At 46.4% G+C, this 25011-nt stretch overlaps 1 protein-coding gene across 1 annotated transcript; it reads right to left on the minus strand.

The window, feature by feature from the left end:
* Positions 1–1024: 1024 nt before the first annotated feature.
* Positions 1025–19407, minus strand: LOC132386849 (E3 ubiquitin-protein ligase TRIM39-like). The gene is made up of 5 exons (XM_059959194.1): positions 19395–19407; positions 18750–18983; positions 17050–17072; positions 16845–16963; positions 1025–5385 (listed from the first exon to the last, which is right to left on the minus strand). The coding sequence occupies exons 2-5, from the start codon at positions 18855–18857 to the stop codon at positions 4832–4834; spliced, it is 804 nt and encodes a 267-aa protein (XP_059815177.1). The 5' UTR covers positions 18858–18983; positions 19395–19407; the 3' UTR covers positions 1025–4831.
* Between the last annotated feature and the right edge of the window lie 5604 nt (positions 19408–25011).

The raw sequence follows: 25011 nt of genomic DNA on the forward strand, positions 1-25011 counted from the left end.
AGTTTTCATAAAAGAGACGTTCATGACAAGGAGGGTCAGACGGGGAGTTGCAGGTTTTAGAATGGACACTATGACAACAACCACTTTCCATGAGGAAAGTGGATGGCCAAACCTCCAAATACGATTCAAAAAGTTAATATTTTCACACAAGAAAATTATATACATACCTGTTGAATCAAGAATTTCTACTACAAGTGCGTCATACATTTTATTCCCATTCACCACTCTATACCCGGCCCCTTTCCTTATAAATCTGGCAACACCACCCCTCTACCAACTAACCTGTCAAGCCAAACGACAATATAATCCTGCACAGGAATAAAAACCTAAAATGTGCAAGTTTCCTGAACAGATATAACATTGGAAGAATCTGAAAATCAGAAATAAACTTCTTAAAGTCTTAAACATTATAAATCAGATTTATTGCATTTCCTTGATATATTTTAATACTATTATGTATGTTCACAAGTAGACTGGGATACAGATACCCCACCCAACAAAACTTCATTTAAAGCTTCCCACAAAACACCAGATACACCGAGACACCTTTCTGCAGCTTTCACAATAATTTTAATTTCCTCAGCAGGATAAGATGTCTGAGCAGGACAATTCACCACATTGGTTATAAACATCACAAACTTCATTTTATCCAGCAGTGAAGTATCTTTGGTGAGAGAGCTGTGGTGACGACATATATCCACTGACGTCACAGTCTGTTCTCTGAGTGGGATCACTTTATCCAGTTTACCTGCTCTGCTTGCTGTACTTGTCCTTGAACAGACCCTTCTGCTCACTGTGTTGTTCTGAACCAATTGAACTGGTCACTTCATGCCTTACTAAACCAATCCCTTCTGCCTACACAAGGAACACATCCCTCCATTCCCCTCACATTCGCGTGGTTCCTTATAGCTTCTATCACATCTGCCTCCACCACCACCCGATATTCACTCCAGACACCCACCACTAAGGGAATGAAAAACAAAACTTGAAACGCAAATCTCCTTTAACCATTCTGAGTCAGGTTTTTAACATCGTTGACTTTTTTAATAGTTTTTTTCAACAGCAGCTATGCAGAGAAAAGACAAAATTACACTAAATCACAAAATTATTCAATAGTGCAAAAAGGACCAATGAGGATGTGTTCCCACTTTCTCCTGAAGTGCATGCCCACTGGCATTGGACATTTCCTCCTTAGAGAAAAAATCCCGGCTGTCCACTCTGTCTGTGTCTCTCACATTCCTGTAAACGTCTGTCAGACTTCCCTCAGCTTCTGCCACTCCGGAAAAAATTCCCCGAGATTGTCCAGTCTCACTTTATCCAGGCAGCATCCTGTTAAGCATCTTCCACTCACCATCCAAAACCTCCGCATTATTCCTGTATTCGAATGCAATTCTCCAGATGTGGTTAAACTAGAGATTTATACAACTGCCACGTAACTGCCTGACAATGGAATCACTATCTGGGAGTTATGAATTCCCCTGTAGATCAACAATGTCTAATCTCATTCAGGCCACACTTGGAGTATTGTCAACAGTGTTGGGCCCCACATCTCAGACAGGATGTGTTGTCATTGGAGAGAGTCCAGAGGAGGTTCAGAAAGATGATTTCGGGAATGAAGGGGTTAAAATATGAGGAGCACTTGGCAGCTTTGACCCTGTGCTCACTGGAACTCAGAAAAATGCGGGGCATCTCATTGAAACCTACCGAATGTTGAAAGGACTGGATAAGGTGGATGTGGAGAAGGTATTTCCTGTGGTGGGGCACAGCCACAAAGTTGAGGGGCCACCTTTTCAAACAGAGGTAAGCAGCTTTTTTTTTATTAGCCAAGGTGTATTGGATCTGTGGAATGCTCTGCCACAGACTGCGGTAGAGGCCGAGTGTGTGGGTATATTCAAGTCAGAATTTGATCGTTTCCTGATCGGTCAGGGTATTAAAGGATATGGCGGGAGGTCAGATATCTGGAATTGAGTGCGATCTGGGATCAGCCATGATGGAAAGTTGGCTGACTCAATGTGCTGAATGGCCTAATTCTGTTCCTATGCCTTATGGACTTATGAACACAAGCCCCCTCAATCATGATGAATCTCCTCTGCACTCTTCCAGCACAAAACATCCTTTGTACAGAATGCTAAGCGGAACTGAATACAACTTTTCAAGAACGTTGTCAAGTCAGGCAGCATCTGTTGAGGGGAACAGAGTCGATGGTTGGGACAGAACCCCTCCCTTACGGCACTAACACAGGCCCTTCGGCCCAACCTTTCCATACCGTCCTCCAGTCCATTTCAACTAATCCCTCTGCCTGTCTTTGACACAGAACACAGAAATCTACAGCACATTACAGGCTCTTCAGCCCACAATGTTGTACCGACCATGTAACCTACTCTAGAGACTGCCTTGGATTTCCTGATCGTATATCCCTCTAAGTTTCTAAGCTCCATGAACCTATCTAAGAATCTCTTAAAATATCCTATTGTATCCATCTCCACCACCATTGCCAGCAGCCCATTCCATGCATCCACCACTCTCTGAGTAAGGAACTTACCCCTGACTTTCCCTCGGTACCGACTTCCAAGCAGCTTAAAACTACGTCCCATCGTGTTAGTTACTTCAAGCCTAGGAAAATGCCTCTGGCTATCCACATGGTCAAAGCCTCTCATCATCTTATACACCTCTATCAGGTCACCTCTCATCCTCCGTCGCTCCAAGAAGGAAAGGCCAAGTTCACTCAATCGATTCTCATAAGGCATGCTCTCCAATCCAAGAGCAACATCCTTGTGAATCTACGCTACACTCTCTATAGTACCCACATCCTTCCTGTAGTGAGGCCACCAGAACTGAACACAGGACTCCCAAGTGGAGTCCAACTAAGCCCACAGCCCTGCCGTGTTGGGGTACAATTACTTATGTACAGGTTAGGAGAAATATAGCTTCAACATCACCTCACAGCTCTTGAACTCAATCCCTCGGTTGATGAAGACCATCACACCAGAACCCTTCCTAACAATACTGCCAACCTCCACGGCAGCTTTGAGTGTCGCATGGACTCGGACCCCAAGATCTCTGACACTCCACACAGCCAAGAGTCTTCCCATTAATATTATATTCTGTGTTCAAATTTGACCTGCAGAAATGAATCTCTTCATCTTCTCGCTGTGCCACATTCCAGTTCTGGATCCGAGGCGAGGAATTAGATTGCTGAGCCTCTGGCTAGGATCATTATGTCCTCATTGTCCATGGGAATGTTACAGGAGGATTGGAGGTTGGCGAATGTTGTCCCATTGTTCAAAAAGGGAAGTAGGGACAGTCTTTTAAGATAGAGTTCTTTTAAGAGGTTACCAGGCATATAGATGAGGGTAGTGCAGTGGATGTGATCGACATAGCTTATTCATAAAGTCAGAAGGCATTGGAACCAGGGATGTTTGACCAGGTGGATTCAGAATTGGCTTGCCTGCAGAAAGCAGAGTTGTGGTGGAGGGTTTACATTCGGATTGAAGGGTTGTGACTAATAGTGTCCCACAAGGATCAATTCTGGGATCCCTACTTTTCGTGATTTTTATTAACGACCTGAGTGTGGGGGTAGAAGGATGGGTTAGCAAGTTTGCAGAAGACACAACGGTTGGTGGTGTTGTGGATAGTTCAGAGGATTGTCAAGGATTGCAGAGAGACATTGATAGGATGCAGGAGTGGGCTGAGAAGTGGCAGATAGAGTTCAACCTGGAGAAGTATGAGATGGTACACTTTGGAAGAACACACTCCAAGGCAGAGTACAAAGTAAATGGCAGGATACTTGGAAGTGTGGAAGAGCAGAGGGATCTGGGGCTACATGTCCACAGATCCCTGAAAGTTGCCTCACAGGTAGGCAGAGTAGATAAAAAAGCTTATGGGGTGTTAACTTTCATGTCGAGGGATAGAGTTTAAGAGTCGCTATGTAATGATGCAGCTCTGTAAAACGCAGGTTGGGCCACACTTGGAGTACTCTGTCCAGTTCTGATCACCTCACTATAAGAAGGTTGTGGATGCACTGGAAAGGGTACAGAGGAGATTTACCAGAATGCTGTCTGGTTCAGAGAGTATAGATTATGATCAGAGATTAATGGAGCTAGGGCTTTACTCTCTGGAGAGAAGGAGGATGAGAGGAGAAATGATAGAGGTATAGTTGATATTAAGGGGAATTAATAGCCAGCGCCTCTTCCCCAGGGCACCACTGCTCAATACAAGAGGACACGGCTTTAAGGTAAGGGGAGGGAAGTTCAAGGGGATATGAGAGGAAGATTTTATACTCGGAGAGTGGTTGGTGCGTGGAATGCACTGCCCGAGTCAGTGGTGGAGGCAGACACACTAGTGAAGTTTAAGAGTCTACTAGACAGGTAACTGGAGGAATTTAAGCTTAGGGAGGCAGAGTTTAAGGGTCGGCACAACATCGTGGGCCGAAGGGCCTGTACTGTGATGTATTGTTCTGTGTTCTATCTATTGCTCGCTGGAATCTCTCTTTGAAGGCACGACACAGTAGAGAAAACGTAATGCATTACATTTTCCTCCATTTTGCTTTTATACCTTACCCCTAAACAACATCACAACGTCATCAGTGGGGCCTTCTGGGAGTTGTAGTCATTGATCCTCGCTCGCTCCCTGTCAAAGCATGTTTCGTCAGCCACCACAGACGTAGCCGAAACAGACCCACCGAGGCACGAAGGGGAATCACACCCGTCCTTGTGGGCGCCGAGGCCCTCCCTCCTGCACAATCTCCTTAGCCACGTATTTAGCTGCACTCTCCGCACATTTATATTTACAGGGACTTTACTCCTGACGCCGGTCCCGGGACCCGACCCGTTTACAGACCCGGAGCGGAACCGGAGCAGATTCTCAGGCACTGTTTTCCATCCCGAGTCCGGAAGAGAGGATAAAGTTTCCCGGTGAATTGATTCCCAGTGAAGGTGTGGAGATGGGACTTGGTCTCCGCGTTGTAAAATGAAACTGTCCCGGACTCGTAACTGAGATAAACTCCCACCCTCCCGGGGATGGGACCGGCAGCGAGACGGGACTCGGGGGAGGGGAGAACACGGAACACGTCATAATCCCGATGTAACACGTCACCATTCCGCCCGATGACCCAGAATCCGGTCTCCGGACTCAGACTGAACCATCCCTTCCTCTCCACAGACTCTGCGGCGACTCCCAGACACCAGACCCGATTCCCCGTCACCTCCACCTCCCAGTAATGTCTCCCCGATGTGAATCCCTCCGATCCCAGCACACAAGCCCAGTATGTGAATCTCTTCCCGGTGTCAGGGAGATTCCTGCGGGTCCCGGTACATCTCACACTCTTCCGATCCTCAGACACCTCGAGACACGGATTCGCCGTTTCCACATCCAGGGTGACAGAGACTGGGGGGAGAAGCAGAGAATTAGAGAGTCCCCGGGGATCGGGGGGAGACTCGGACAGCGCGGTCCCGGGGATCGGGGGGAGACTCGGACAGCGCGGCCCCGGGGATCGGGGGGGGGGGAGGATACTCGGGCAGCAGTCACCTGGGACTGGTGGACAGGCCGCTGGGCCTCAGGCGCAGTCGAGCGGCCGACAAGAACCTTCACCGTCGTTTGACCCGACGAAAGCGGATGGACAACTAATGTTTCGCCAAGGCTTTTACGCTGGACGGAGAGCAGAGAGACCCCTGGCCCTTGACTCCTCAAACAGGGGAAACATACTCCCTGACTCCTGCCTGTTGATCCCTGAGATCTCCTCTCATTCTTCAAAACCGGGAACAGAGAACATCGAGCAGTACAGCACAGGAACAGGCCCGTCATACAATGTTCACTTTCATCTGTGAGTGTGATGGTTTGAGACATTAAAGGAGGTGATAATGGGAACCAGTAGCGGAGAGATGAATGGCAGATTGAACCAGGAGGGGGTGGGGTGGAAAGCCTGTGGGTGAACTGTGTGTGTAAACGTAATGAGAAGCTGGAGGGGGCAAAGATGGCAGATGAGGATGACTTTGTCCCCTTTCCCACAACCCCATCCCCCGCAGCCCCTCATTAGGACAGGGGATGAATTTGCAGGAACCCTTAAGCAACACAGGTCCTGATGAAGTGTTTCAGTCTGAACCGTCGACCGTTTACTCTTTTCCATAGAAATTTCCCGGCCTGCTGTTCCCCCGACAATTTGTGTGTGTTACTCTGCTTTAAATCTCCTTAATTATTTGGCCTCCACAGCTGCCTGTGGCAGGTTCACTATCCTGTGGATAAAGGAATTCCTCCTCATCTCTGTCCTAAATGGACACCCCTATAGTCGGAGGCTGTGCTTACCGTTCTCGACCCACCCACATCCTCCCAACATCAACTCTCTCCAGACAGGTGTCAGAGAGATCTGGCGAGACCCTTCATCAGGACCTGTGTAGCTTTGATTACCAGCATCTGCAGATTTTCTCCTGTTTGATTTTTAAAGAAGAAGTTAATAAGTAAACTTCTTGATTAGTCAGAGTCTCAAAATTTATGTGGAGGAGGCAGGAGAATAGGTTTGATGGGGATAATAAATCAGCTATTCTGCTAAACCCCCGTGAGTACAGGCTCAGAACCATCAAACACGCCTCATATGTTAACGCTTTCATTCCCAGAATCATTCCTGTGAATCTTCTGCACCCCCTCCAATGCCAGTACATGTTTTCCGATAGAAGGGATCCAAAACTGCTCACAATACTCTAAGTGTGGTCTGACCAATGCCTTATAAAACCTCAGAATTACACCCTTGCTCTTGTACTCTAATCCTCTCGAAATGAAAGCAAACATTGAGTTTGCCAATCTTATCACCGACACAAACTGCAAGTTAACCTTCAGGGAATCCTGCACAAGGACACCCATGTCCTTTTGCACCTCTGATTTTTGAAAATAGGCACTGTTTACAGAATTGTCTATGTCTTTATTTCTTCAACCAAAGTCGTACCTGCCTAAGGTTGTACCTGCCAAACTCTACCTGTACTACAAGATCCTTATACTGGTGCATTCAAATATGACCATAAGACAAAGCAGCAGAATCCGGCTATTCGGCCCTTCGAATCTGCTTCGCCATTTTATCATGAGCTGATCCATTCTCCCATTTAGTCCCACTCTCCCACCATCTCACTATGACCTTTGATGCCCTGGCTACTCAGATACTGATCAATCTCTGCCTTAAATACACCCAATGACCTGGCCTCCACTGCCACAAGAAATTCACAGATTCACCACACTCTGGCTAAAAAATTTCTTCGCATCTCCCTTCTGAATGGGCGCCCTTCAATCCTTAAGTCATGTTCTCTTGTACTAGACTGCCCCACCATGGGAAACAACTGTGCCACATCCACTCTGTCCACGCCTTTTAACATTCGAAATGTTTCTGTGAGGTTCTCCCTCATTCTTCTAAAGGAGTACAGTCCAAGAGTGATCAAATGTTCCTCATATGTTAACCCTCTCATTCCCGGAATCATTCTAGTGTATCTTCTCTGAACCCTCTCCAATGTCAGAACATCCTTTCTTAAAGAAGGAGCCCAAACCTGCACACAGTATTCCAAGTGAGGTCTTTCCAGTTCCTTATAGTGCCTCAATATCACATCTCAGAACTTTGAATTCTCTCTCCTTTTAAATAATAGTCTGCCCGTTTATTTCTTCGACCAAAGTGCATGACAATACACTTTTCAACATAGTATTTTATTTGCCACTTCTTTGACCATTCTCCCAATCTATCCAAGTCTCTCTGCAGATTCTCTGTTTTCTCAGCACTTCCGCCCACTCCACCTATCTTTGTATCATCGGCAAACTTAGCCACAAAGCCATCTATTCCATAATCCAAATCGTTGACATAAAACGTAAAAAGAAGCGGCTCCAACAAAGACCCCTGTGGAACACCACTGGTAACTGGGAGACAACCAGACTGGGATCCTTTATTCCCACTGTCTGTTTCCTGCCAATCAGCCAACGCTCTATCCACATATGTAAATTTCCTGTAATTCCATGGGCTCTTATCTTGTTTAGCAGCCTCATGTGTGGCACCTGGTCAAAGCCCTTCTGAAAATCCAAATACACAACATCCACTGCATCTCCCTTGTCTAGCCTACTTGTAATTTCCACAAAAAATTTCAATGGGTTTCTCAGGCAGGATTTTCCTTTAAGGAAACCATGCTGAGTTTGGCCTATCTTGTCATATGTTTCCATTTACTCCGTAACCTCACCCTTGACAATTGACTCCAGAACTTCCCAACCATTTCTCAAGCTAACAGGTCTATAATTCACTTTTTGTTTCCTTGCCCCCTTCCTAAATACCAGAGTGGCATTCAAAACTAAAGGGTGCATTCCATCTGGTCCTGGAGATTTATCTACCCTGAGACTATTCAGCTTCCTGAGTACTTTCTCTGTCGTAATTCTGACTGCGCACACTTCTCATCCCTGACACCCTTGAGTGTCCGGTATACTGCTGATATCTTCCTCAGTGAGGACAGATGAAAATACTCGTTCAGTTTCCTAGCCATCTCCTTATCTCCCATTACAATTTCTCCAGCATCATTTTCTATCTGTATTATATCCACTCTCACCCGTTTTTTTATTCTTTATATACTTGAAAAAGCTTTTAGTATCTTCTTTGATATTATTTGCTAGCTTCTTTTTTATTGTTCATCTTTTCGCTCTTAATGGCCTTCTTAGTTTCCTTTTGTAAGCTTTTAAAAACTTCCCAATCCTCTGTCTTCCCACTAATTTTTGTTTCCTTGAATGCCCTCTCCTCTGCTTTTACTTTGGCTTTGACTTCTCTTGTCAGCCATGTAGCAACGTTTTTCCATTCCAAAATTTCTTCATTTTTGGAATAAATCTGTCTTGCACCTTACTGACTTCTCGAATAAACTCCAGGCACTGCTGCTCTGCCGTCCTTCCTGCTAGTGTCCCTTTCCAGTCAAATTTGGCCAGTTCCTCTCTCGGGCCACTGTAATTTCTTTTACTCCTCTGAAATACCGACACATCGGATTTCGGCTTCTCTTTCTCAAATTTCGCAGTGAACTGATCATTGCCTCCTAACGGTTCCTTCACCTCAATCTCTCTAATCACCTCTGGGTCATTACACAATATCCAATCCAGTACCTCTGATCCCCTAGTGGGCTCAACAACAAGCTGTTCTGAAAAGCCATCTCGTAGACATTCTACAAATTCTCTGTCTTGAGATCCAGTGTCGACCTGATTTTCCCAATCCACTCGCATGTTAAAATCCCCACAATTATCACAACACTGCCCTTCTGGTAAGCCTTTTCTATTTCCTGTTGTAATTTGTAGTCCACATCACTGCAGCTGTTAGGAGGCCGGTAGATAACTGCCATCAGGGTCCTTTTACCCCGCGATTTCTTAGCTCAACCCATAAAGATTCTGCACCTTCCGATCCTATGTCATCTCTTTCTAATGATTTAATATCATTTCTTACCAATAAAGCCACGTCACCCCCTCTGCCTACCTGCCTATCCTTCCGATACACCGTGTATCCTTGGACGTTCAGCTCTCACAGACATGCATCCTTTAGCCACGTCTCTGTGATAGCCACAAAATTATACCTGCCAATCTGTAGCTGTACGACAAGATCATCCACCTTCTTCCTTATGCTGTGTGTATTTAAGTATAACACCTTAAGTCCAGTATTTGGTACTTTTTGTTTTGATTGCACTGCAGCTCATCCCAGTGGCTGCAAATTTGCCCCATCACCTGCCTGTGCTTCGTGACATCTTTACTGCTCAGTCTCATAGATTTATTTCTGTTTTCTCCCTCCTCCACTCTATCATTCCGGTTTCCATGACCTCTGTCCAAAGCTCCCTAACAGCTCTATTAAACATTCCCGCTATGGTTCAGGTGTAACCCGTCCTTTTTAAACAGGTAATACTTCCCCCAGAAGAGATACTAATTATCCAAGAATCTGAAACCCTGGCCCCTGCACCAGTCTCTCAGCCACGCATTCATCAGCCTGATCCTACTATTCTTGCCCTCGCTAGCACATGGCACAGGCAGCAATCCTGAGATTACTACCCTGGAGGTCCTGCTTCTCAGCTTCATTCCTAACTCCCGGAAATCTCTCTTCAGGACCTCCTCCCTTTTCCTCTTGGTACCAACATGTACCAAGACAGCTGGCTGCTCGCCCTCTCCCTTCAGGATATTCTAGACCCGATCCCAGACACCCCGTACCCTGGCACCTGGGAGGCAGCACACCATGCGGGTATCTCTATCAGGCTCACAGAATCTCCTGTCTGTTCCCCTGACTATGGAATCCCCTATGACTACCGCATTCCTCTTCTCCCTCCTTCCCTCCTGTACAACAGCGCCAGGCTCAGTGCCAGAGACCCGGTCACCGTGGCCGTCCCCTGTCAGGTCATCCACCTCAACAGCATCCAAAACGATATACTTCTTGCTGAGGGGGGCAGACACAGTGGTGCTCTCCACTACCCTGGCATTTCCCTTCCCTCTCCTGACAGTCACCCAGTTTTCTGACCCCTGTAGCCTAGGGATGACTACCTCCCTGTAGCTCCCGTCTATCACCTCTTCATTTTCTCTAATAAGCAGTAGGTCATCAGGCTGCAGTTCCAGATCCCTAACACGGTCTCCGAGGAGCTGAATCTCGGTTCACCTGGTGTATTTGTGGCTATCAGGGAGGCTGGAGGTCTCCCAGGATTCCCACATCTGAGACCCTGAGCAAAGCACTAACCCGCAGACATGCTAGCTAATTCTACAGGAATGAAAGAAAGAAAGATGGGTCTACTCACCCACTAACTTCGCCAAACACACGGACTTTTTAAACCGTTCGCTAATGTGCCCTGCTGTTCCCCCGTCCATCGGGCCGATTTGCCAAGGGGAGAAAAAGAATCGGTGCCTCACTCTCGCCTCTTCCCGTTACCGCCTAAGCCCGTTGAGCCAAACTGCTGCCACCCACTCCGCTGCCCGCTGTGTAGAGTGGTCATCTTTTTAAACTCTCCGCACTGTCCTGCGCAGTCTCGCCGTTCTTGTACGCAAAGTTTTTATTTTAGAAAACTGCCTTCCTTCAGAATTTAGCTCCCACGCCGCACTTCTTGTTCCAATCTAAAAAAACACCTTCAGTCGTGTATTCATCAGCCTATTCCACACTGTCCACATGAAATTCAGCAAGGCCTTTGATGTCGATGATAGACCACACTTGGAGCATTGTCTGCATTTCCGGTTCCCGAATATGGGGAGGATGTCGTTACACTGGACAGGAGGCTTCAGGAGGATGTTACCAGGACTGGGGGCTTGGGTTATAAGCAGAGAGTGGATAAGCTTGGGCTATTCAGATGTAGTGTAGGATGTTCAGATATGCCCCCTTATCAAGATAAATAATTTTAAGGAGCTTAAATAGTTTCTTTTTCCAAGTAATGGGAGTACAGAACCAGAGGCCTCAGACTGAATGTGAGACAGGAAATTTTTCTGTGTGGTCTACCGGGTAACATTCTCATAGAGAGGGAGGTTGTTAAATGGAATTTTCCCTCAAACGCTGTAGTAACAGGTAAAAATAAAATATTTTAAAATAAATTTGGGCCGGTACACAGATGGGAAATGGTTAGAGGGATGGGGGGCAGGCAAACACACACAAATGGGCCACACTCAAGAAGACATCTTAGTCTCGCACATTGATGAAGTGGGCCGTGGGTTTAACATCCATCAAACCCTCCCAGATCATCCTCGTGAGGAATCTCACCCCGGAGTCTGTCTGTGAAGTGTTGATGTGACGTCACGTCAGAGGGCAGCTCAGTGCCAGAGAACAGACAGACTGGGTAAGGACGGCAGATGTCAATCCTAAATGGGAATTTGTGCCTATTTCTGTGGCCGTGTGTCACACTCTGATAGTGTATCCGTGTGTGTGTGTGTTGATTGTGGTAAATATCCGTGTGGTGTGTATACACATTGAAGGAGAGTGTGCCCATTGAGGAATTTGTATGCTACAGTGTGTCATCACATGTCTGGTGTGTGTTGACAATGTGTCACACGTGATTGAGTTGTTTAAATGAATAAATGACTGTCTCTGTAGAGATTGGTTTCCAGGTTACTGAGGGAAAACATTGCTGAGGCTCTGACTACAATCTGCCAGTCCTTCCTGTGTGTGTGTGTGAAGGAGATTTGCCAGGCCGGTTATGCTGTGTGTGCTTCTCCCGAGATGAAATCTTGACCCATGTCAATGCTTGTTGGTGTGTCCGAGCTCATTCTCACAATGCTTCAATATAGTGGTCAGATAACCATAAGACATAGGAGCAGAATTAGGGCATTTGCCTATCGAGTCTGCTCCGCCATTCAATCATGGCTGATCCTTATTTTTCCTCCTCAGCCCCACTCCCTGGTCTTCTCCCCGTAACCTTTGATGCTGTGTCCAATCTAGAACCTATCAAGCTCTGCCTTAAATACACACAAGTTCCACAAATTCACCAGCCGCTGGCTCAAATTTGTTCATATTTGTTTAAAATAGATGTCACTGCATCTTGACGCTGTGCCCTCTTGTGCTAAACTCCACTACCATGGGAAACATCCTTTCCACATCTACTCTGTCTAGGACTTTCAACATTCGAAAGGTTTCAATGAGATCCCCCCCTTTTTTTTTCTAAATTCCAGTGAGTACAGACACAGAGCTGTCAAACGTTCCTCGTATGATAACCCTTTCATTCCTGGAATCATCCTTATGAAATGAACCTTCTGAAATGCCAGCACATCTTTTCTTAGAGGAGCCCAAAATTTTTCACAACACTCAAGGGAATACTCAATACCAGTGCCTTATAAAGCCTCAGCACCACATCCCTGCGCTTGAATTGAATGCGATCTAAACCCCTTGAACTGAATGCTAACATTGGATTTGCCGTCCTCACCACTGACTCTACCTGCAAATGAACATTTAGGATGTTCTCCAGAATGACTGCTAAGTCCATTTTCATCTCAGCTTTTTGGGTTTTCTCCCCATTTGAAAAAAGAATTTGAACACTATTTCTACGACCAAAGTGGATGACCATGCATTTTCCAATATCGTATATCATTTGCCACTTTCTTTCCCATTCTCCCCACTCAGGTCCTTGTGCAACCTAACTGTTTCCTCAACACTACCGGCCCCTCCACCAATCTTTGTATCATCTGCAAACTTGGAAACAAAGCCATCTATTCTAGAACAAGAGGGTATGACTTCAAGATTGAAGTTCTTCCTTTTAGAACTGAGATGCGGAGAAACTACCTTAATGACTGCTAAGTCCATTTACATGTCAGCTTTTTGGGTTTTTGTTTTTTTTTTTGGTTTTCTCCCCATCTGAAAAAAAAATCTGCACATTATTTCGACGACCACAAAGCCATCTACTCTAGGACAAGAGGGTATGACTTCAGGATTGAAGGACGTCCTTTTAGAACTGAGATGTGGAGAAATTACTTTAGTTAGTGTGTGGAAAATCTATGGAATGTGTTGCCACAAGTGGCTGTTAAGGCCGTCATATTTATGGCAGATATAGATAGGTTCTTGATTAGCCAGGGCATCAAAGGGTATAGGGTGAAAGCAGGGGAGTGGGGATGACCGGAATAAAAAGATCAGCCCATGATTGAATGGTGGAGCATACTCGATGGGCCGAATGGCCTACTTCTGCTCCTATATCTTATGGTCTGTTCCATCAGCTAAATCTTGATATATAGCATAAAATGAAGGTGTCCTAACACTGACCCCTGCGGAACACGAGTCACTGGCAGCCAACCAGAAAAGGATCCCTTTACTCTCATTCGCTGTTTCCGACCAATCAGCCAATGTTCTGACCATGCCTGTAATTTTTCTGTAATCCCATGGCCTCTTAACCTGGTTACCACTTTCAAGTGTGGCACCTTGTCAAAGGCCTTCTGAGATTCCAAATATACAACATCCATTGCATCCCCTTTATCGATCCTGCTAGTAATCTCAAAGAATCCCAACAGGTTTGTCAGGCAGGGTATTCCATGCTGACTTCTCCTATCTTGTCCAGTGTCACCAAGTGTTCCATAACCTCACACTTAACAATTGACTCCAATTTCTTCCCAACCACAGAGGTGAGGCTAACTGGTCACTAATTTCCTTTCTGCTGCCTTCCTCCTTACTTAAAGAGTTAAGTGACATTTGCCATATTCCAGTCCACTGGCACCATGCCAGGGTCCAGTGATTTTTGGAAGATCATTTGAAATGCCTCCATAAGTTCTACTGCGACCTCTTTCAGAACACTAGGGTGCAGTTCATCTGGTCCGGGTCGGGCTTTCAGCCTATTGAGCACCTTCTCCCGTGTAACAGCAACTGCACTCACTTCTCCTCCCTCGCACTCTTCAACACCGGGCACAGTGCTAGTGTCTTCCACGGTGAAGATTGGTGCAAAATATTTGGTTTATCTGCCATCTCTTTATCCCGCGTTATTATATATCCGGCCTCATTTTCTAGCGGTCCTATATCCACTCTCACCTCTGTTTCATTTTTCTACAATACTTGAAAAACAATTTGATATTGTTTGATAACTTGTTTTACAAAGACAGGTGTGTAAAACTGGCCTGAAGGATCTTTGGAGACCAGAGTCACCACAACCACAAACTGTACCAGTTGCTACCATCCGGTATACAGTACCGCAGCATAAAAGCCAGGAGCAACAGGCTCCGGGACAGCTTCTTCAACAAGGCCAGCAGGCTGCTTAACTCATGTGGACACAGCTGTATTTCTATGTTATATTGACCAGCATGTCATACATATAATTAATCATAAATTACTATAAATTGCTCATTGCACATTTAGATGGAGACATAACGTAAAGATTTTTAATCCTCATGTATATGAAGGATGTAAGTAATAAAGTCAATTAAATTCAAACCAATTTCTTGTTTATTTTTCCCCTCCCAATCATTCTTTTAGTTCCTCTCAGTAGATATTTAAAAGCTGCCCAATCCTCTGTCTTCCTACTATTTTTTGTTTAGTTGTATGCCCTCTCTTTTGCCTTTTCATTAACTTGTCTTCCCTTGTCAGCCACGGTTTTACAATTTTACCATTTGAGTATTTATTTAATTTTGGAATACATCTATCCCTCACCTCTCTCATTTTCCCAGAAACTGACACCATTTCTGCTCTGCTCTCATCCCTACCAGCATCTCCTTCCAATTTGCTTTGGCCAACACCCCTCTCAGACCACTGTAATTTCTTTTCCTCCTCTGAAATACTACAATGTCAGGCTTTACTGTCTCCTTATCAGATTTCAAGTTGAACTCGATCATGTTGTGAGCTCTGCCTCCTAAGGTTTCTTTTAACTACTCACCTCTGGTTCAATACATAACACCCAATCCAGTAGAGCTGTTCCCCGAGTAGGCTCAACGACAAACTGATCTAGAAAGCCATCACATTGCATTCAACAAACTCACTCTCTTGAGATCCTTTACCAACCTGATTTTCCCAATTGACCTGCATGTTGAAATCTCCCATGATTATCATAACATTGTACTTTTCATCAGCCTTTTCTATTTCCAATTGTAATCTGTGGGCCTCAACCCACTGACTGTTGGGAGGCCTGTATATGACTGGTGTCAGTGTCATTTTTACTTTTGCAGTTACTTACCTCAACCCACAAGGATTCAACATCTTACAACCCTATGTCACATTCAGCTGCTGATTTACCAGCAGAGCCACATTGCCCCGTCACCCGACCTTTCTGTACCACCGGTACATTGTGTAACCTTGGACATTGAGATCACAACTACAACCATCCTTCAGCCACGATTCCGTGATGGCCACAACATCATACCTGACAATCGGAAATAGTGCAACAAGATTATCTACCTTATTTTTCATACTCCATGCATTGGGATATAACACTTTCTGTACTGTAGCTGCTACCCTTTTTAATTCTGCATCTCTAAAGCACTCATACTCACCTTGCTGGCTGCAATTTTGTCCTCATATCTGTCATGTCTGACAGCCTCACTGCATGCTATCTTTTGCATTTTACCCTTCATTCCAGTTCCCAACCCCCTCTAAATTAGTTTAAACCCTCCCCAACAGCTCCATCAAACCTCTCTGAGAATATTGTCTTCCTCAAGTCCAGGTGCAACCCATCCCTTTCGAGCAGGTCATTCCTCCTCCATAAGAGATCTCATTGATCCAAGAACCTGAAACCCTGACCCTTGCATCAGCTTCTCAGCCATCTTTAATCTGCCAAATTATCCTGTTTCTACCCTCACCAGCACGTGGCACAGGCAGCAATCCAGAAATTACAATCCCGGAGCTTTCTACCAAGCTCACCAAATTCTATTTTCAGGACCTCTTTGCTTCTACTTCCTATGTAATCGGTCGCAAAATACACAAGATATCTGGCTGTTTTACCTCCCTCTCTAAAATGCTACAGGTACGATCTGAGTAGTCCCTGACCCTGGCACCTGGGAGGCAACGTACCATTCAGGAGTCCCGTTCATGTCTGCTTCATGAAGATTGAGTTCCCGATCACTACCACTCCCCTATTCTGCCTCTGACAACAGTGAGAGATGTCGATCAAAAAGGGGTAAGACCTGCGTCAATCAGACACTGCACTCACAGGGCACAGAGTAATGGAACCAATGTAATTGGAACCAATATGAACCAAGATATCTGGCTGTTTTCTCTTCCTCTCGGAAATGCTGCGGACACGATCCGAGTCGTCCCACCATGGCACCCAGGAGGCAACATACCATTCGGGTGTCCCATTCACGTCCACAGATTCTCCTGTCTGCTCCCCTGATGATTGGAATAAACTTTCCCCTATCAGCCTATTATTACAGCCAATCGTTGCCTCAAATTATCTTAATTGTGTCTCATAAACAAAGAGAAAATGAAACTTTGTAAGTTTTACCTCGATTAATAGCATCAAGCGTTTCTCTCAACACTGTGTTCAACAAATAGAGGTGATCGAATTTTTCAACCGGTAGGGCCTCATCTGTCACTGACAATTCCTGGAGATCGTAACTGATTCTGTAAATATTAAACTGCTGGTGATAAACTGTAATTCTGAACTATTTTCAAATCCATTCAGGGTTTCAGTAAAAATCCTGTCCTACCTTCTGTTCCGACGAGCTTCCTCCTGAAATAAATAAAACACAAATCTGATTGCACTTGGACTTACTGTCCATATCCTGAATTTCATCCAAATCATTACAAGGTGTTAAAAATTTCCACTCCAACAGTCACTCACACACACGGACAATACAGAACCACGGGGAAAATTACAGGGAATATTTCTCAAAATTAGACCAACACTTACAGGAAGGACAGGACAGGCTGTGCATTACCATCTGGATAAGGCGTCAGAATGATAAAATGGAACAATGTAAGATAAGTGTTGAATTTCATTGCGTGAAGGTGGAAAAAGTACCTCATTATGGCGAACACGAGAGGACACAGGTGCTTGGAAGTAGTACGGAGGCGATGTCGGGTAAGTGTTTTGGAATGGGTGGAATGAGCTGTCGGCAACGAAGGTGGAGGCGGATGCGATACTGTCTTTCAAGAGACTCCCACAAATGTACATGGAGCTTAGAAAAAATAGAGAGCTATAGCTAACTCGAGGTAATTTGTAAAGTGAGTAGATGTTCGGCACAGCATTGTGGGCCAAAGAGACTGTATTGTGCTGTAGGTTTTCTTTGTTTCTATATTTCTATTTATGGGGAGACCTTCAGTCAAAGATAAAATGCCAGGTGGTTTTTAATAAATCCCACAAGAAATTTAGTGATGAGGATGTGAAACTCAGTGCCACAGGAGTGGTTAAAGTGGAACAGCAGAAATTGCATGTAATGGAGAGGCAGGATAAACACGTATTGCTGGTTGTGGTGAGCAGGTGGCAGGATGATTGTGCAGAAGGGAAATTGATTAGAGGAGATGGACCAAATGGCCTGCTTGTGACGGAGAATGAGACACAATCCCATGTAAATCATATCTGAAAATGTAGAGACAGTGAAAGTTTCCGTAATCTGATGGAAACCAGATATGGAGGATAAGTCTGATGTGTGGGTCACATTCTTTGTCCTCACTGATTGACAGAGAGAACCTCACATCCACCGCACCAGTCACACTCAGAGCCTATGACCGGAACTGGGTGTTAATGGGAGTTTTAGAGGTTATTTAACGTGGTAATTAAGGACACAATCACCAGCTCTGTGTTATGATCACAGTATATCATTCCAGAGAAGATTGCATTCTGTCCTGGGATGTACAGAAGTTGTGGAAGTCCAGTTTTGGGACAACAACAACCCTGAATAGTTGCATCAATTGTCTGGTGAGAAACAGTTTACTGCCATTTGTAAATGCTGTGTGTAGGAGCAACACGTCTTTTTTCTATCTGCATTGTATTCTGTGTTACGTGTTTATTACAATAACCAGTCACGTGAGTAGGGACGTGGTAAAAGCGAAGGGAATAAGTTACGTATTCGTACTTTGCTCTGGGCTGTTTTGATCCTGGGACTGACAAATGCCATATTTTTTGTTGACCGATTAATTGCAGTTTAATGTACGATTAATTATGCGGAAAATTCATTGCTTAAATATTATACGTTGCTGATGAAGGATCGAATATCTATCTCCGACATTTTAGAATGTCATTAACGGAGTGATTGGAGGTTCGTCATGCAAGGAGAACACTCTGTGTGAGGACACCAGCAGCGGCAATTGATTTGGTAGAATTGGCCGCTGTGCTGTGTTTATTTCAAATTTTCCACTGTTCATTTAGTTCAAATTGACAGATATAAACTGAAACATATTCCCTCACCTTCAGAAATATCACACCGTCTTTACGATCCATCTGTTCCTTTAACTTAGTGATTTCCTCCTGAATAAACCTTATATTCTCTTGAATCTTAAGAAAATTTTGCTCCATTGTGTTAAGAATCCTCTTCTCTTCTTCCCTGAGATCCCTGAGTAAGCTCTGCTCTTTCTCAGTGATAATCTGGTGCAGGTCAGCAAACTGGGATGTGATGTGGGACTGAAGGCTGTGTGACTGTTCCTGTCGAATAAAAGGTGAAGATTAGTTTACTACATTGCTGTGTAGTATTTCCTTTTGATATGACGGTGACTGTTCGGTCTACTGGGGTCCATACTACCTCTGAGACATTCCTGTCAACCCCATTCCCTCACGTTTCCCTGAAACCTATACTCCCTCATTGACCCATTAACTCCCACTTGATTCACATACCCTCAACTTCAAAGGGTTAATTGTATTCAACTGTTCGTCCGGCATGTCCTTGGAATGTGTCTGAAACTGTCATGGCCACAGGGAGAGCATGCAAACTCCACACAGACAGCAGCAGAGGTCAGGATTGAACCCAGGTCAGTGGAGCTGCGATACTCGTCTATTCTGCACTAAATGGAGCAAAACTCGACAGTAATAACAGAAATTCCACTCAGGAAGACTCACCCGAACTCCGGAAATCTTCTCTCTCTGTTGCTGCTCCTTTTCCTGGAAGTCTGATTTCTTTTTTGTGAGAGAGTCTAAGGAAGATTTTAGCTGATCCTGGAAGTCAGAGAGTGAAGGAAATAGAAACAAGGATGCATCAAAAGAAACAGGTGATCAAACCCGATTATCACACAAAATGCCGGAGGAACTCAGTTAGTCAGACAGCATCTATTCAGGGGAAATAACCAGTCGGTGTTTCAGGATGAGACCCTTCATTAGGACTGGGAAGGAATGGGACAGAAGCCAGAAAGAAAAGGTTGGGGATGAGAACCAGCTGACAGGTGACGGGTGAGACAACGTGAGGGGGAACTTGATGAAGTGAGAAGCTGAGAGGGGACGGGTAGAAGAGATAAAGGGCTGGAGAAGAAGGAATCTGAGCGAGAGGACAATCGACCATGGAGGAAAAGGGGGGATTTGGGGGCTGTTTGGGGCCATGAATAGTGGTGATGCAGGGGTTGCTAGGAGTCAGGTGTCGAACTTGCCCCGTTTGCAGGTATCGGTGTCAGGAGATAAGTCAGTGGGGAGAAGCGAGTGGGTAACGGAATTACGTAGAGAGCGGAGAGTTGTTGTGGAGGAGGGTGGGACTGCGCTTTTGAAGGGAAAGATGTGCATCGTGGTAGAATCCCATTGGAGACGGCGAACGGTGGGGGATGATGTGTTGTTTATGGAGGCTCGTGTCATGGACAATAAACGATGGGGAGAGTATTAAATTCGAATTACTTTTACCTTGTAGATTTTAACAGCTTCTTTAATCGTCACGAAGCGGTGTTCTCTGTGTTTCTGCGCAACTGCACAGATCACACAGATCAGTGTCTTGTCCGTTTCACAAAACAGCTTCAGTTCTTCCTCATGTTCCTCGCAGTGAAGTTTACTTTCCTTCCCTTTCCGATTCAGGTTTAGATTTCGAGCTTTTTCAGCCAGATTTGCTAAGGCCCGATTCACCCTGAGGGTGCGGTCAGCAATCACCTCTCTACATTCCGGGCAGGAGTTTCTCTGCTCCCTTTCCCAACACTGTGTGATACAAGAGCGACAGAAGTTGTGTCCACACTCCAGAATAACCGGAACGGTGAAGAAATCCAGGCAGATGGAACAAAATACCTCCTCGGTCCAACTCTCGGCCTTTCTTTTCGAAGCCATGTTAACTCCCTACACTTCCTGATTCAGAATGCTTTCACTTTCGGGGATCTGCTGAACCCCTGCGATTGTAGTACATCGATTGTCCACTACGAGAGCTGCAGATTCTGATGCTGGATGTGTTCAGTGGAAATTTTGGTTAATGTGGGATCAAAAAGACATTAAAAGTGCAACAGATAAGAAAAAGTGGACATGGTCTGTCTAAGCCTGGCTACGAGCGGAGGAGAGATGGCCATATGGCTTGCAAACCCATCTATTAACAACCTAGAGCGACAAAAACGTCAGCTGAATCTCAAAAGGCCCCATCCCTGCGGTCGGAAGGACCTTCCCCTGGAAGACGATTGAAGTCCTGCGCTGAAAGGAGAAGCCGTCTGCCCCCCTGGGGTGGTTCACTACTACAATAACCTTGAGGATTCCTCAACCAACCCGGCCACTCCCTGTCCTGTGTAGAGAATCCCTGTATATCCAATGGTGTCCCTATAGACTGGAATGTGTCAGTCGGCAGCATTCCTGTACGAAAGCAGTTCCGAAACTTTTTTTGTGCCAAAGACCAATACCAGTAACCGTGAACCCCAGGTTGGGAACCCCTGCTCTCCGGACATCTCGGTGTGATGGCAGGCCAAAAAGTTTAGAGTGTCTTTCCCCGAGCTGATGATCTTCCAGCAGCACTCGCTGTCCGATTTTCTTTGGATCCTGGGAACAGCCCGAAGATCAGTGAGCCTTCTGTCACGCAGCTGCTGTGGCACAGGCCCTTGCATCTCTCTCCACAGATTTTCGCCAGCCCACTGTCCACAAAGAGGTGAGTGACCGTTTCGTCTCCACTGCAGTAATCTCGGGGCAGCGCGCTGTGGGAGTGACTCCGGGCATGCAGCAAGGATCAGACTGGGAGGGGCCTTCTCGTCTCCACGGCAGTAATCTCGGGGCAGCACGCTGTGGGAGTGACTCCGGGCATGCAGCAAGGATCAGACTGGGAGGGGCCCTCTCGTCTCCACTGCAGTAATCTCGGGGCAGCGCGCTGTGGGAGTGATCTCCGGGCATGCAGCAAGGATCAGACTGGGAGGGACCCTCTCGTCTCCAGACAGGTGAGGTCTTGGTGCCTGTTGGTGAGATCTGGTGATGAGGCATTCTGCCAGATGGTCTGGGCTGTCTGCTCAGGGAACCTCTCCACTGTGTCCATCCAGTCCTTCTCCTGCAGTAACTGCAGGACATTCCGTGCTGACAACTGTCTGGTGTTCTTGTGGTCAAAGCTGCTGGTCTGAAAGAACTGCCACCAATTTCGTTAACACAAGGTTCACATGGAGAAGCCTCCTGATTGAGACAGACACAGTCTCACAGGGTATTTACAGGGTAGGGGCAGGAATGATGTTTCTCCTGGCTGGGTAGTTGAACCAGGGATCACAGACTCAAAATCCGAGATCACCTCAGCAGGACTGAGATGAGGAGAAATGTCCCCAACACAGTGCAGTGAATATTTGGAGTTTTCTCCACAAGTTTTCTAAATTAAACAGACATATCTAGGGGCTCGGCAAACTTCGGAACGTTGCAGGAAAGTGGCGCTGAGGCCAAAGATCAGACATGTTCTGAGTGAGGGGCAGAACAGCGCAACGGGCCGAATGGGAGCGCCTGATCCTGTTTCTTATTTTCTAAATCACGAGTTGACCTTTGCGCCTTGTTCTCCCTTGGCCTTCAGCCTGTCGGATTGCACAGGGGAGCGGTGAGAGCTCCGGAGATCCATCAGCAGCCGCTGCGGTTATCTCATGCCGTTGTTATTTTAACGCTGTTTCTCTGTTTTTGCACAGTGTGTTACCTTCAGCACTCTGGCTGATCTTTCACTGCCTGCTTCTGTTATGGTTACTATTCTATACTTTTTCCAGGTATGTCTGCAGGAAAATGCTTCTCAGAATCAGAATCAGACTTTAATCGCCAAGTCCCTGTGCACACACAAGGAATTTACTTCCGGCAGATGTTGTCTCTCTGCTCATAATAATAATGATGATAAATATAAATGAAAATATAGATTATACAAACAGGTAGTGCAATCCAAGTAATAGTTAGTCGACAGTTAACCGGCAGTTAACTGTTCAGCAAAGTGACCGCAGTAGGGAGAAAACTTCTCCTGTGTCTATTAGTCTTAGTCTGGAGGGATCTGAAGCGCCTACCAGACGGAAGCAGTTCAAACAGTCCGTGCGCAGGATGGAAGGAGTCCTTTATGATGTTCCCCGCCCTCTTCTTCAACCTTTAAGAGTACAGGTCCACAATAGAGGGCAGGGAGGCTCCAATGATGCGCTCGGCAGTCCTCACTGTGCGCTGCAGTCTGGTTCTATCCTGCTTGGTGGCGGCTCCAAACCACACAGTGATGGAGGTGCACAGGACAGACTCAATGACTGCAGTGTAGAACTGCAGCTGCATTTCCTGAGGCAGACCATATTTCCTCAAGAGCCGTAGGAAGTACATCCGCTGCTGTCCCAGGATGGAGCTGATGTACTGCTCCCACTTCAGATCCTGAGAGATGGTGGTTCCCAGGAACCTGAAGTTCTCCACGGTGGACACAGGGCTGCCGAGGACTGTGAGGGGGACATAACGGGGGGATATCTCCTGAAATCCACTATCATCTCCTTTGGCTTGAGCGTGTTCAGCTCCAGACTGTTCCGACCGCACCAGAGCGCCAGTTGGTCCACCTGCTGTCGATATGCAGACTCATTACTGTTCTGGATTAGTCCGATGACGGTGGTGTCGTCTGCAAACTTCAAAAGCTTCTCATAGGGGTTGGAAGAGGTGCAGTCATTGGTGTAGAGGGAGAGAAGACACACCCCTGGGGGGCGCCGGTGTTGGTGATTCGAGTATCCGAGGTGACCTGTCCCATCCTTACCTGCTGACTTCTGTTGGTCAGGAAGCTGTAAATCCAATCGCAGAGGTCAGGTGGCACAGTGAGGTGAGACAATTTGGAGCAGAGGGTATGAGGGACGATGGTGTTAAACGCCGAACTGAAATCCACAAACAGCATCCGAGCATAAGTCCCAGGACGATCCAGATGTTGCAGGATATAGTGCAATCCAGGTTGACTGCATCGTCTACTGACCTATTTGCCCGGTAGGCAAACTGCAGGGGATCCAGCAGGCTGCTGGTGAGGGTCTTCAGGTGGTTCAACACCAAGCGTTCAAAGGATTTCATGACCACAGATGTCAATGCGACAGGTCTGTAGTCGTTCAGTCCTGTGATGGTGGGATTCTTGGGGACCGGGATGATGGCAGAGCGCTTGAAGCAAGTCAGAACCTCACTCAGCTCCAGAGATCTGTTAAAGAGCTGAGTGAAGATGGGAGCCAGCTGATCAGCACAGGCTCGTAGACAGGAGGGGGAGACCCCATCTGGGCCTGGAGATTTTCGGGTCTTATGTCGCTGGAACAGTCGACGTACTTCTCCTTCACTGATTCTAAGCTGTGATCTAGGGGGGCTGGGCAGAAATGGTGGGGAGGTGATTGCAGTAATTGGGGGATGAGTGCCATCGAGTGATGGTCGAGGGAAGGCAGGAAGAGAGTCCGAAGAGGGGGGAGGGACAGGTGTAAAATGGACCCTCTCAAATCTACAGTAAAAGGTATTAAGGTCGTCAGCCAAAGCTTTGTTAACCTCAGTAGGGGGGGAGGGGCAGTGCGTCTCCTGTAGCCAGTGACCTCCTGCAGGCCTCTCCACACCGACAATGAGTCGTTAGCTGAGAAATTATTCCTCAACTTTTCGGAGTAGAGCCGCATGGCCACTCTGATTTCTCTGGTCAGTGCATTTCTGGCCAGCCTGTACAGGGCCCTATACCCACTCCTGTGGGCGTCCTCCTTAGCTTAGCGAAGATATCTGAGTTTGGGGCTAAACCATGGCTTATTGTTGGCGAAGGTCCGGAAAGTTTTTGTGGGTACACATGCATCCGCACAAAAACTGATGGAGGGTGTCACAGTGTCTGTCAGTTCATGTATATCGTTTGAATCTGATGACTTCCCTGTACTTTAATCTGTACATTTTTACTTTGTATTTTACCTGTATTTTAATCTGTACTTTGATTCTGAGAACAAACTGTGACTGACATCTCCAGCTCCTAGCAGCAGCCCGTCCTCACACACACACACAGCCAATCAGCGACCAGCTCTGGGAGAAGGATGCGCTCATTGGTTGAGGAGTGTCAGTGGGCGGGAGGCTGAGCACCCGGCCGGGCCGGAGTTTGGGACCGGAACCGAGTGAGGCCGGAGATCGGGAGCTGCGCCTCGGGTTTCGGCTGCACCACCGGCGGGTCGGGAATCCTTTCGAAGGCAGAGCTGAAGCGACCGGCGGAGATTCCGTGAGATGTTTCAGCTACACGGAGGCGCCCGGCCTTTCCCCGCCGAGGATCGGGGCCTGTTGTCTGGAGTTGTCTCCCAGACCCGTCCCTTCCTGCTGGGAGACGGGAGTTGCCCAGCAGCGG

Source organism: Hypanus sabinus, unplaced genomic scaffold, assembly GCF_030144855.1.
Source record: "Hypanus sabinus isolate sHypSab1 unplaced genomic scaffold, sHypSab1.hap1 scaffold_1349, whole genome shotgun sequence".
NCBI lineage: Eukaryota > Metazoa > Chordata > Chondrichthyes > Myliobatiformes > Dasyatidae > Hypanus > Hypanus sabinus.

Bases quoted from the DNA above. Each gene is read 5' to 3' on its own strand.
- LOC132386849 (XM_059959194.1), bottom strand. From the start codon at position 18,857: ATGGAGCAAAATTTTCTTAAGATTCAAGAGAATATAAGGTTTATTCAG. The intron at 17,073-18,749 runs GTGAGGGAATAT...TATTTATTTCAG, and splicing joins ACGGTGTGATATTTCTGAAG to GAGGAAGCTCGTCGGAACAG. The intron at 5,386-16,844 runs GTAAAACTTACA...TTCTCCCCCCAG, and splicing joins GCTTGATGCTATTAATCGAG to TCTCTGTCACCCTGGATGTG.